This window comes from Mus musculus, chromosome 7 (genome assembly GCF_000001635.26).
Source record: "Mus musculus strain C57BL/6J chromosome 7, GRCm38.p6 C57BL/6J".
In the NCBI taxonomy this organism is placed as follows: Eukaryota; Metazoa; Chordata; class Mammalia; order Rodentia; family Muridae; genus Mus; species Mus musculus.
This window is the reverse complement of record NC_000073.6, coordinates 41,866,559-41,878,617: the sequence shown is the minus strand read 5'-3', so window position 1 is coordinate 41,878,617 and position 12,059 is coordinate 41,866,559. Positions and strand designations below refer to the sequence as shown.

Here is a 12,059-nt window from a genome sequence, read left to right as displayed (position 1 = left end):
TCTTACAGAAGCTTTCCAGTTTCTTGAGGTCCCATTTATAAATTCTTGATCTTAGAATATGAGCTATTAGAATACTGTCTAGGAATTTTCCCCCTGTGCAAATGTAACTCTGGCATTTCTAATATTAATGTATACCTTTACTGGAGACATTTTCTTAGTCTTTGCCAATTTTTTCTTCTCCTATTTCCCTGATCATCATTCCAAGATTCATTCTTTCTTGGTATCCCTAAACACTATTATGTTCCCTTCATATACAGTGTTGAGTTTCTTAATGCCTGTTACTGAGTGATCCAGTTCACACTTACTTGGTCTTCTATCCTTAACTTTCTGTTTGCAATATCGATGTTGTTAAAGTGGTATTACACTGAGGTTTGTATTTGCTTTATTAGACTTTATCTTCAAGAATAGTTTCAGTTTTGCTTTCATTTTTTGAAAAATTCACACTCTATTTTCATATCAGAGTTTGACTTCCATATTAAATGTGCTTGACTTTGTGTTCTTCAAGTATTTTAACTTTATGTACAGTCACTATTTTGAATTCTATGTAATTTCTTCCAACTATTCTCCTTCTGTCATTCCCTAATGATTTTAAATCTTTAGAAATGAATTGTTAGTTTAGTTTTTCATGTCTTCAAATTTTGTTATTTTCAGTTAAAACATAGTGATATCATTTCTGCATTGGAATTTATACACGTTGAGTTAGGGTTATTTGTGGGGAAAATTTTTTCCCATATCACCTTTGATCTTTCATAAGAAGCATTTACATTGTTCTGAATGGGGCAAATCTAAACAGTCTTTTGAAGATTTGAGCAATTTACTATTTTTATTTTGTGGTATTGGCATTATGTGCACAGTTAAGTCTGTGAAATTCATGCAAGCCTGTGGTCTTTAAAGACCAGAAATAGGCTTTTGATTCCCTCGAACTAGAGATACCAATAGTTGTCAGCTACAATTTCAGTGCTGGAAATAGATCCCAAGACGTCTGAAATAGCAGCTAGTAGCTTTAAGTGCTGAGGCACATCTTCATCAATAGTGTTGAGGCCATGATTTATTGTGTCTTGTGTTTAAGGATACCACCTGAATTCAGATCTCCTTTTTGATCTTAAGCCTCTTCCTTTCAATAGATAGAAAAAAAAATCTTTATAATTAAAATTCCATATACCACAAAGCTCCATTTCCAAGCAAACAGGTCAGTCTGCTCACTTGAATTTAGTCAAATATTTTAATGCTCCTTAGAAAATAATACATACTCACAACTGTGATGCACATCACCCTCCAATAGAACACATGAAAGAAGACCAGAATTTGAGGCAATTATATTAGTGGTCAACCTGGTCACTTAACCAACTGAACTATATTATAAACGTTATTACTTTCCTTTGCCTCTTCATCCTGTCTGAGCTGACATGTCATTGCTGTTTACATATAGTTGCACAAAGTGCCATTATTGTTCATGATCAACTTACCTTTTTTTTGTATGATATATACATATCAATCGATTGAAAGTGGGGTTGGTTTTTCTAGGGCGTGATTTCCGTCCAACATTATGAACTAACCAGTACCCTCGAGCTTTTGACTCTAGCTTCATATGTATCAAAAAATGATCTAGTTGGCCATCACTGGAAAGAGAGGCCCATTGGACACACAAACTTTATATGCCCCAGTACAGGGGAACGCCAGGGCTAAAAAAAACGGGAATGAGTGGGTAGGGAAGTGGTGGGGGGGGGAAGGTATGGGGGACTTTTGGGATAGCATTGGAAATGTAAAATATATATATTAAAAAAAAAGATGTGTAGCAAGCCCTGAAAGAGCTCCAGTGAATGATAAACAGGGATTGGAGGTGGGTTTCCATGATCCTCTTGATGAGGCCTGGTGGTCTCAGTACAAACTATGCTATTTTATACTGTGAGCTCTGTTACATTATGGTATCAAATTAAAAACCAATCATACAAAAAAAGTGGGGTTGGGAATGGCATTTGTTTAAAGAGTACAAACACACACAAACACACACACACACACACACACACACACACACACACACACATGCACACACATACACCACAGAACTAGTTTGCAGTTTCTTATAATAAGTTTTCCATTCATTATTCTCATTTTTCTTCACTGATTATTTCTCACCTGAGGTACCAAAATTCAACTCTTCAAAAAGTCATTCTATTTGCCTCACAGCATGGATTTCTGCAACACAGATCCTAAAAAGCTGAAGACATTTTTAGATCCTATTGTAACTAGGATTTTGCATGGAACTTAAGAGACTGTCAAACAAATCATTTAGTCTAAGATTTGAAAATAACAAAAAAAGTAATCTGATTTACTTGACATGTACAGGAAACTGCATTTTATGTCTGTTTTTAGTATAGTGTTAGGTTTTAATGGAAGGATAGGAGGGTTTGCAAGATCACTGCTGGATTGGTCATTGTAGTCTCTCCAATCTCCTGATATTTCCTCTGGTATGCAGCCAAATCATCTTTGGTACTCTAGGTTCTGTGAATTACCTAATATCCTGTGCATTGGTCTGTTTTCTGTTGCAAATTCCTTAAGATAACACACTGAGTTTCAACAAAGAGAGAGATTTGAGTTTATGGTTCCAGAAATCCAAGGTTGAATGTCCACATATAGTGTCACATGTAAAAATAAGATTAAATGCAAATACAAAATTGCTGTAAGTAATCCATGAAATCAGTCACTATAAATGTACATTTATATTTGTTATGTGTGCTTTTGTTTACCCCACCCCCTGTTATGTGTGCTTTAAAATATAAAATTACTATAAGTGTCACAAGATATTTTAATTAAAGTTTCCACGTAATATTTTTTAATCTTTTGGTCATGACACTACATTTCTTAAATTATGTTACTACATAGAAGTAAAATGTAATAAAAATTCTTTTCCATGGGAAGAATATTTTTCTATAAAATCCTTTCTCATTCAATAGCTTTTCCCCATATCTACAAGAAACTGTAAGGAAAAAATGATTTCATCCATAGTGTATGTGTGTATGAGTATCATTAGTTATGTTTCTATTTCTGTGATAAAAAGTTACAGCCAAGACAATTTATGAAAGAACATAATTAATCCCTCTTACAGTTGAAAAGGGTTAGAGTTCATGATAGTCAAGCAAAAGGCATAGTGGCAAGAAAATTTGGGATCAATCAGAAGGTAGAGAGTACTCAGGGATGTTGGGAATCATTTGAAACTACAAAGCCTGCCCCTGTGACACATCTCCACCAACAATGGGGAACTTTGTAATCCTTCCCAAACAGTTTTATCAACTAGGGACCAAACAGTCAAATATATAAACATATGGGAGCCATTCTTATTCAAATCAGCATATTATTAAAATTAAAACAAAATAGGTAGACTGTAGATGCATGGATGGATGGATAGATAGATAGATAGATAGATAGATAGATAGATAGATAGATACATATACATAGATAGATACATAGATAGATACATAGATAGATAGATAGATAGATAGATAGATAGATAGATAGATAGATAGATAGATAGATAGATAATAGACAAATATTAACAGATAGTTAGATGCAGGTGATGCAGATTATGCAGGTGGAGCCAATCGTGGGTGGAGCCTATGATTGCACAGTTATAGTGAGCTCCAGGTGGTGATCACTGCTGCTGTTCCCCAGACTGCACTTTAAGTCATAAGGCTAATAAATGATGCTTTATTGGATATGATGTTATTTTTTTGCTTTGATACATTTTATAGAGCTAGTAAAGGAATCATCTCTAACACTCTAAACAAAAAGCAAAAAAGAAGGAAGGAAGGAAGGAAAGAAAGAAAGAAAGAAAGAAAGAAAGAAAGAAAGAAAGAAAGAAAGAAAGAAAGAAAGAAAGAAAGAAAGAGAAAAAGAAAATAAAACAAAACAAAATGAAAAGAAAAAGAAAAAAGAACCTTCAAAAAATTTCCCTGGTAGTTAAAAGTATTTCTGTGTATCAAATGTGGATAGAGCAACAAAAGAATGCTAGTTAGGCATCTTGCATCTGTCTCTGTCTCTGACTCTGTCATATATGGTGCCTACAGATTCCCTACAAATGCTGGTTGGAATATCTACAAGGTGTGTCATTTTATGCAGCTTTAAATGTGATCCAGAGGAATACAGGTTTAGAGGAAGTATAAATTTAAAATGTTAAATTTACTTTCACAACTCGTAAATTAATATATATGAGAGAAAGCAAGGTAACAAGAAACTATGTTCTTGCTAGAGATGAGGATATGAGGATCAAGGCTGCACCGCTGCACCATAGAAGTTAGGACATGTCCACATTCTTCATAGGTAATCTCATCTGCTTACAAACTCATTCTTCTCTAATGTTTATCCTTTACTACTTGAGAAAACAGAGTTTTTTATTCTGCTTGTATTATGATGTCTATGTCAGTAATGATGAGATTACATTTAAACAGTCACTCATTTCAGACATTGCAACAACGGTTTTGTCAGAACATGCCAAGGTAAAAAAGATTTTATAGATGTCCAGTCCTGTTACCAGGACAATTCCTCAACCACATGTGTTTAAGTATTATGGTTATCCTCCATTAAAGAATCTTGTTGAAGAATTCATCCTATTAACCTACAGGTCAAGTACTCAGTTATAAAGGGAGGAACATATTTGAATTTAGTGATTCAAAGGCTTGCTCTATTGCCCATGATTGCACTGAAGTGTGACTTACTGAGAAGAAGGGTTCTCTGGGCCAGTTCATTGCCTTCAGTTTTATAATAGACAGGTCCTGTCTACTATGTACTCATTGTATATTGTTAATCTAAAGCAAAGACAGTCACAACAAGCCACAGTTTGACCAGTTTACCTTTCTTATGGTAGTTCTTTTCATTTTTGCTTCATTTGGGATTTTGTTCACTCTATTCTCCCATTATTGTGTAAGCAAGTCAACTTATTGGGGAAGCATACTTTCATTACAATATCAAAATATATATTACATTCACTGTCCTAAACTCCTGGTGGCTAAATATAAAACCCCACTCAAGATCATTTCCCTTAGTATTTAGGTGAAAAGACACACTATGGTGCCTTTAAATTTACATTTTCTATAAATGAGAAATTCCCTAATGTTTTCAAAGCATAGTAAGCAGTGGGTGATCACACTGCTCTAGATGAAGGAATTGATCACAATGATATCTCTACTCAAAGATTAATCTTGGATTGAAGAAAAGAATAAGAGAAGAGAAGTTCAAATCCGAAAATAAACAGAATTGATTTTTATTTTTCATTGAAATTAAGTAGATAATTTGAAAGTGAAAAATGCAGCAGGACTATTGGCTTTTCCAAAGTAAGAAAGAAACGGGTTGTGTTGGGTTGAGATCTCATATTTTTCTGTAAATGAAAATATATCATAGAAGAAAATTCTGAGACAAGAAAAAGTAAATAGGAGGAGTAAAAGCCAAAGTTGTCATTTGATTGTGATAGCATGGCCCACTGATTTATCCTGTGCTTGATGAGCATGGACATTTTCAGGCTTTCTTCCAATTTATCTACTACTGCAATCTCTGATGGAGCATTATTTCATCAGCCAAAATTCTTCACTAAAAGTTTCAAACTTGGCCAAACAACACAGTCAGGAAGTTCGCGTACTTTAGCTCCTGCTGTCTTTTGGATGAAATCATGGTGCCTCTGGCTAGAGTAGAAGATCCAAAATATATTTTTCACTTGTTTTTAAGCAGAACGCAGGGCCTCAGATGCAGAGCCTTAGGGAAGAGAGTTCCAAAACTCTCATTGACAGTGGAGGAAATGTCCTGAAAAAAACGTGTGGGTAATTAATGTGACAGCTGCACTCACTAACAATCAGAAGCACAAATGTTCACAAACATGTGAACTAAATATATACTTACTGGGCATCATTGAACATGTCTCCGTCTGTCTTTGGGATGGACAGATACACATCTTAATAGGATGTTCTGGATTTTTACCTTTGGGCTCCTATGTATTCCCATTTTTGTGTGTGCCTTTACTGACAATGAATGCTATGTAACATGCAGTGATTACTTTTACCGTGAAGGAGATGTGACAATTGGTGCATTTTTCCCTCTTCATATTTATTACACAGGAAACAAAGTTCCTGGTAAATATCTGCCATACAGTTTCCAAGACTATCGTGTACAGTAAGTACTTATTCTAAGACTTCAGAATTCTTATGACTTATTAGGTATAGGGAATAAAACTTGCTTTAGTTTTTTAAAATCCTTCTTTTCCATTCAAAAATCCCTTCAAGTATATTTTCTTGTGTACTTCTTTTTCTTCTTATAAGGAAAAAAGGTAATTTTGATATTGTTCATCTTGTTTTCCCTGTTGTTATTCAATATACATGATCTTTTGTAATGTGTGAATTACAAGATAATTTGAATATTTTCAGTGTTATGATTTCAGAGTATGGATATGTTAAACTAAGAATTACCTTGAACTTCTTGACGTCTAGATATACTTGAGGGAAGAGAAGATGTAACTGAGTTAAGAGACACCTGAGTGCCTAGAATGTTGCTAGAATGACAAATACTGACTTTGTACACAGCTGACTTCAGAAGAGGACACTCACCCTTAAAATTTGTGAGCACTATCTCATCTAGACATGACTTTTTCTAATCTTTCTTTTCTTTTTTTCATTTAATTGTTTTGGTTTTGATGTTTTGTCCTAAATTTTTAATTCTCAGAAAGATGCAAAATTTTTATCTGCTTCCCATATGTTCCTAGTGCTTTTCCTTCTTTCTGTGTACGTGTTTCCAAAATATTCTGTCTTGGGGGATAGCTACTTAAGGGCACTTTTAAATTTTCTGAAATCTGCAGTATTAGGAAATAGCATTATAGAAGTCCTAGGAAACTAATGACAAGAATTAGGTTATTTCTCATTATAGAGGAGATAGACTGCTTATCTAAAGTATATATCCGGAATCTCTATGGATCAATGGTAAAAGACCATGAAGTAGAAAAAAAGAAAACGAAAAAGAAAAATAGACCTTGTAAATGTCTGTGAACATATGAGAAAATCAGTAGGAAGAAAATGGATAAAAAGGAAGAAAAAAGCATACTTATGAATGTGAATTGTGTTCAGTGTCACATCGCTGTGTAATTATTAAATCCTTGGTGTGGTACTTATTAAAAAAATCAAGGACAGTAGACAAAGAAATATGTTCAGAAGGAAAAATTCATTCATTTTGTAGTCTAAATTTTTATAGTCAAAAGGAAAATCAAAGAAGTTTATTACTGGCAAGATGTATTTTCAATATAAAATATTAACAATCTTGTCTTATAAAATTCACAGACATATTATTCTGCATGCACTTATATTGGTGTTATATTTTCCCTAGTAAGAGAGTAGAAAAAATGGAGCTGCTGCAACTTTTCTTAGACATTTCTCTGGTGTCTATAAGTGATCCAAGATGGCTTTGTCGATTTTATCCTTCTGTGTTTTAACAGTGGAAATAATTCTAACCCTAAATACATCTTTATCCTGAGTACATTTCTCCACTCTTGCCTGTGGCCTCATAATTGAGGTCTCTGCTTCCATCAGTTGCAGCCCTGTAATCTTTCCTTCATACACAGTCACAATGGCCATTAATTATACTCTAAATCTTTTCATGGAGACCTATCATGTATTGGGGCTGTGTTTGTTAAAACTGTGGTGTCCACTTTATTGTATTCAGTGATATTTTGTCATCTAAACTTTATTCTTTAACTGGCACTTGGATTGTGTTTTCTAGGTTCCTTTTTCTCTGGATAATTAATAACCAAGCTTTGATATACAAAGGTAATTTCCAGCATAGCTGAAAACACAAAAACAAACAGCACTTCAAGTGTGTACCACTCTTTCTGATTTGAAAGATTTTTTCATAGTTTGCTTAGGTGTTGATAGACATCACTGAAAACACTGTGGAAAATTTTCTAACATTTACCTCAAACTATCACTTGCAGATATAAATAAAGACTCCAGAAATATGTTTAGAAAATATCTAGATGCAGGTAAATTTACTTTTAAAGTAACAGATTAAGAAATTATTAAACTGTATGATGTTTCAAATTTATCTGACTCTAATTGAATAAATAAATAATTCATGAAGTATTCTCTAATTTTCAATAAAAGTTATCTGATGTGGTATACGTGTAGAAATAATACAAGAAATTTCTCAAAATTCTGAACTTTTCTGCAGATTTTTCTACATGTTCTGTTAGAATCATTATTCTAATAAGAATCTTGTAAATAACCATTCATTCGGATTTTTTAAGTATTCATTAGCTTATACCTTTTTTTAAGGTACTTTCTTCATTCACATCTCAAGTGCTATCCCAAAAGTCCCCCCCACCCTCCCCCTACCCACCCACTCCCACTTCCTGGCCCTGTCGTTCCCCTGCACTGAGGCATATAAAGTCTGCACGACCAATGGGCCTCTCTTTTCACTAATGGCCGACCAGGCCATTCTCTGATACAGATGCAGCTAGAGACATGAGCTATTAAACTATTATTACCAATTCCTTATTTTTATTGGATATTTTCTTTATTTATATTTCAAAAGTTATCCCCTTTATTGAAGTACATCCCTCTTGTAAAGATCCGGTTCCATCCTCTCTCCCCCTGCTTCTATGAGGATTTTCCTCAACTCACATACACACTCCGAATTCCCCACCTTTAATTACCCTACACTAGGGCATCTATTGAGCATTCTTAGGACCAAGGACATCTCCTCCCATTAATGCCTTAGAAGGCCATCATGTGTTACATATGTAGCTAGAGCCATGTGTATTCCTTTGTTAAAGACTTAGTCCCTGAGTGTTCTAGAGGATTGGTTTGTTGACATTCTTTTTCTTCCTATGGAGTTGCAAAGTCCTTCAATTCCTGAGGTCTTTTCTCGAAGTCCTCTATTGGGGACCCCATGCTTAGTCCAATGGTTGCCTGTGAGCATCTGTCTCTGTATTTGTAAGGATCTGGAAGGCCTCACAGGAGACAGCTATATTGGGCTCCTGTCAGGATGCACTTACTGAAATCTACAATACGGTCTGGCTTTGCTAACTGTATATGGGATGAATCCCCAGGTGGGACAGTCTCTGGATGGCTTTTCGTTCAGTCTCTGCTCTACACTTTATCTCCATACTTGCTCCTGTGAGTATTTTGTTTTACTTCTAAGAAGGACCAAAGCACCCACACTTGGGTCTTCCTTCTTCTTGAGCTTCATATGGTCCGTGAATTGTATCTTGAGTGTTTGGAGCTTTGGAGCTAATATCCACTTATCAGTGAGTACATACCATGTGTGTTCTTTTGTGATTCAGTGACCTCACTCAGGATGATATTTTCTAGTTCCATCCATTTGTCTAAGAATTTCACAAATTCATCATTTTTAATAGCTGAGTAGAACTCAATTGATGAAATGTACCACATTTCTGTATCCACTCCTATGTTGAAGAATATCTGGGTTAGTTCCAGTTTCTAGCTATTATAAATAAAGCTGCAATGAACATAGTGGAGCATGTGTCCTTATTACATGTTCTGGGAATATGCCCAGGAACGGTATAGCTGGGTGCACAGTAAGTACTATGACCAAATTTCTGAGGAAAGTGCCAAACTGATTTCCAGAGTGGTTGAACCTGCTCTCAATCATACCAGCAAAAGAGGAGTGTTTCTCTTTATCCACATCCTTGCCAGCACCTGCTATCACCTCAGTTTTTTATCTTAACCACTCTGACTGGAGTGAGGTGGATTCTCCGTGTTGTTTTGATTTGCATTGCCCTGATGATTAAGGATTTTAAACATTTCTTTAGGTACTTTTCAGCCATTTGATAATTCTCAGTTGAAACTTCTTTGTTTAGCATTTTAATCCATTTTTTATTTTGGTTATTTGAATCTCAGGAGTCTACCTTCTTGAGTTCTTTGTATATATTGGATGTTAGCCCTCTACCTGCTGTAGGATTGGGAAAGATATTTTCTCAATCTGCTGGTTGCTGGTTTGTCTTATTGACAGTGTCCTTTGCTTTATAGAAGCTTTGCAATTTTATGAGGTCAGATTTATCATTTCTTGATCTTTAAGCAAAACCATTGGTGTTCTGCTCAGAAAAAGTTCCCCTGTGCCTATGTGTTCAAGGCACTTTTGGCTTTTTCCTCTATACTTTTCAGTGTATCTGGTTTTATTTTCATATTCTCTAAGACAGTTGTAGAAATTTTATCTCATATTTCTTGGTGTGGTGTTTAGTTTTATATCAACTTGACACAACCTATTGTCATTATAGAGGAGGAAGACTCTATGGAGTAGCTGCCTCAATGAGATCAGGGAATAGGCAGTCTTGTAGGCTATTTTCTTAATCATTCATGATGTGGGAGTGTGCATTCCATTGTTGGTTGTGTGCCACTTCTGCAACTGTGTTTTTGGTTTCCATAATAAAGGACACTGAACAGTGATCAAACCAAAAAACAGTGTTGCTCCATGACAAGTGGATCATCTCTTGTGTGAAGAATCCTGACATACTTGAGTACCTGCCATGACTTCCTTCAATAATGAACAGCAGTGAAGAAGTATAAGCTAAATGTGCTGCAATGGTTTGTACCAACTTGAGACATGCTAAAGTCATCTGAAAGTGGGAACATCAATAAGAAAATGCCCCCTTTTGTTTTAGGATAAAATGTTCTGTAGATATCTGTTAGATCCATGTGTTTCATAACTTCGGTTAGTTTCACTGTGTCCCTGTTTTGTTTCTGTTTCCGCGATCTGTCATTGATGAAAGTGGTGTGTTGAAGTCTCCCACTATTATTTTGTGAGGTGCAATGTGTGCTTTGAGCTTTACTAAAGTTTCTTTAATGAATGTGGCTGCCCTTGCATTTGGAGTATAGATATTCAGAATTGAGAGTTCCTCTTGGAAGGTTTTACCTTTGATGAGTATGAAGTGCCCGTCCTTGTCTTTTTTGATAACTTTGTGTTGAAAGTCGATTTTATTCGATATTAGAAAGGCTTCTCCAGCTTGTTTCTTAGGACCATCTGCTTGGAAATTTGTTTTCCAGCCTTTCACTCTGAGGTAGGTTGGGTCTTTTTCCCTGAGATGGGTTTCCTGTAAGCAGCAAAATGTTGGGTCCTGTATGTGTAGCCAGTCTGTTAGTCTATGTCTATTTATTGGAGAATTGAGTCCATTGTTAGTAAGAGATATTAAGGAAAAGTAATTGTAGCTTCGAATTATTTTTGTTGTTAGAGCTGGCATTCTGTTCTTGTGGCTGTTAATCTTCAACAATCTTTTAGATTTGTTGAAGGATTACTTTCTTGATTTTTATAGGGTGTAGACACCGTCATTGTATTGTTTTTTGTTTTTTTGTTTGTTTGTTTGTTTGTTTTGTTTTTTTCTGTTATTATCATTTGAAGTGCTGGATTAGTGGAAAGATAATGTGTGAATTTGGTTTCTTTGTGGAATACTTTGGTTTCTTTGTCTATGGTAATTGAGAGTTTGGCCGGGTATAGTAGCCTGGGCTGGCATTTGTGTTCTCTTAATGTCTGAATAACATCTGTCCAGGATCTTCTGGCTTTCATAGTCTCTGGTCAAAAGTCTGGTGTAATTCTGATAGGTCTGCATTTATATGTTACTTTACCTTTTTCCTTTACTGCTTTTAATACTCTATATTTTAGTGCATTTGTTGTTCTGATTATTATGTGTTGGGAGGAATTTCTTTTCTGGTCCAGTCTATTTGGAGTTCTGTAGGCTTCTTGTATGTTCATGGGCATCTCTTTCTTTAGGTTTGGGAAGTTTTCTTCTATAATTTTGTTGAAGATATTTGCTGGCCCTTTAAGTTGAAAATCGTCATTCTCATCTACCCCTATTATCCGTAAGTTTGGTCTTCTCATTGTGTCCTGGATTTCCTGGATGTTTTGAGTTAGGATCGTTTTGCATTTTGCATTTTCTTTGATTGTTGTTCTGATGTTCTCTATGAAATCTTTTGCACCTCATATCCTCTCTTCCATCTCTTGCAATCTGTTGCTGATGTTCACATCTATGGTTCCAGATTTCTTTCCTAGGGTTTCTCTCTCCAGCGTGCCCTCACTTT

The 12,059-nt window shown here is 35.2% G+C and overlaps 1 protein-coding gene across 1 annotated transcript in view; it reads left to right on the top strand.

The window, feature by feature from the left end:
* The first annotated feature begins 5,947 nt into the window (after positions 1–5,947).
* Vmn2r58 (vomeronasal 2, receptor 58) overlaps positions 5,948–12,059 on the top strand; it is a 35,790-nt gene continuing 29,678 nt past the window's right edge. Inside the window, exon 1 of the mRNA NM_001105055.1 lies at positions 5,948–6,156. Within this exon, the coding sequence (NP_001098525.1) occupies positions 5,948–6,156 (209 nt within the window). The remainder of the gene's footprint in view (positions 6,157–12,059) is intronic.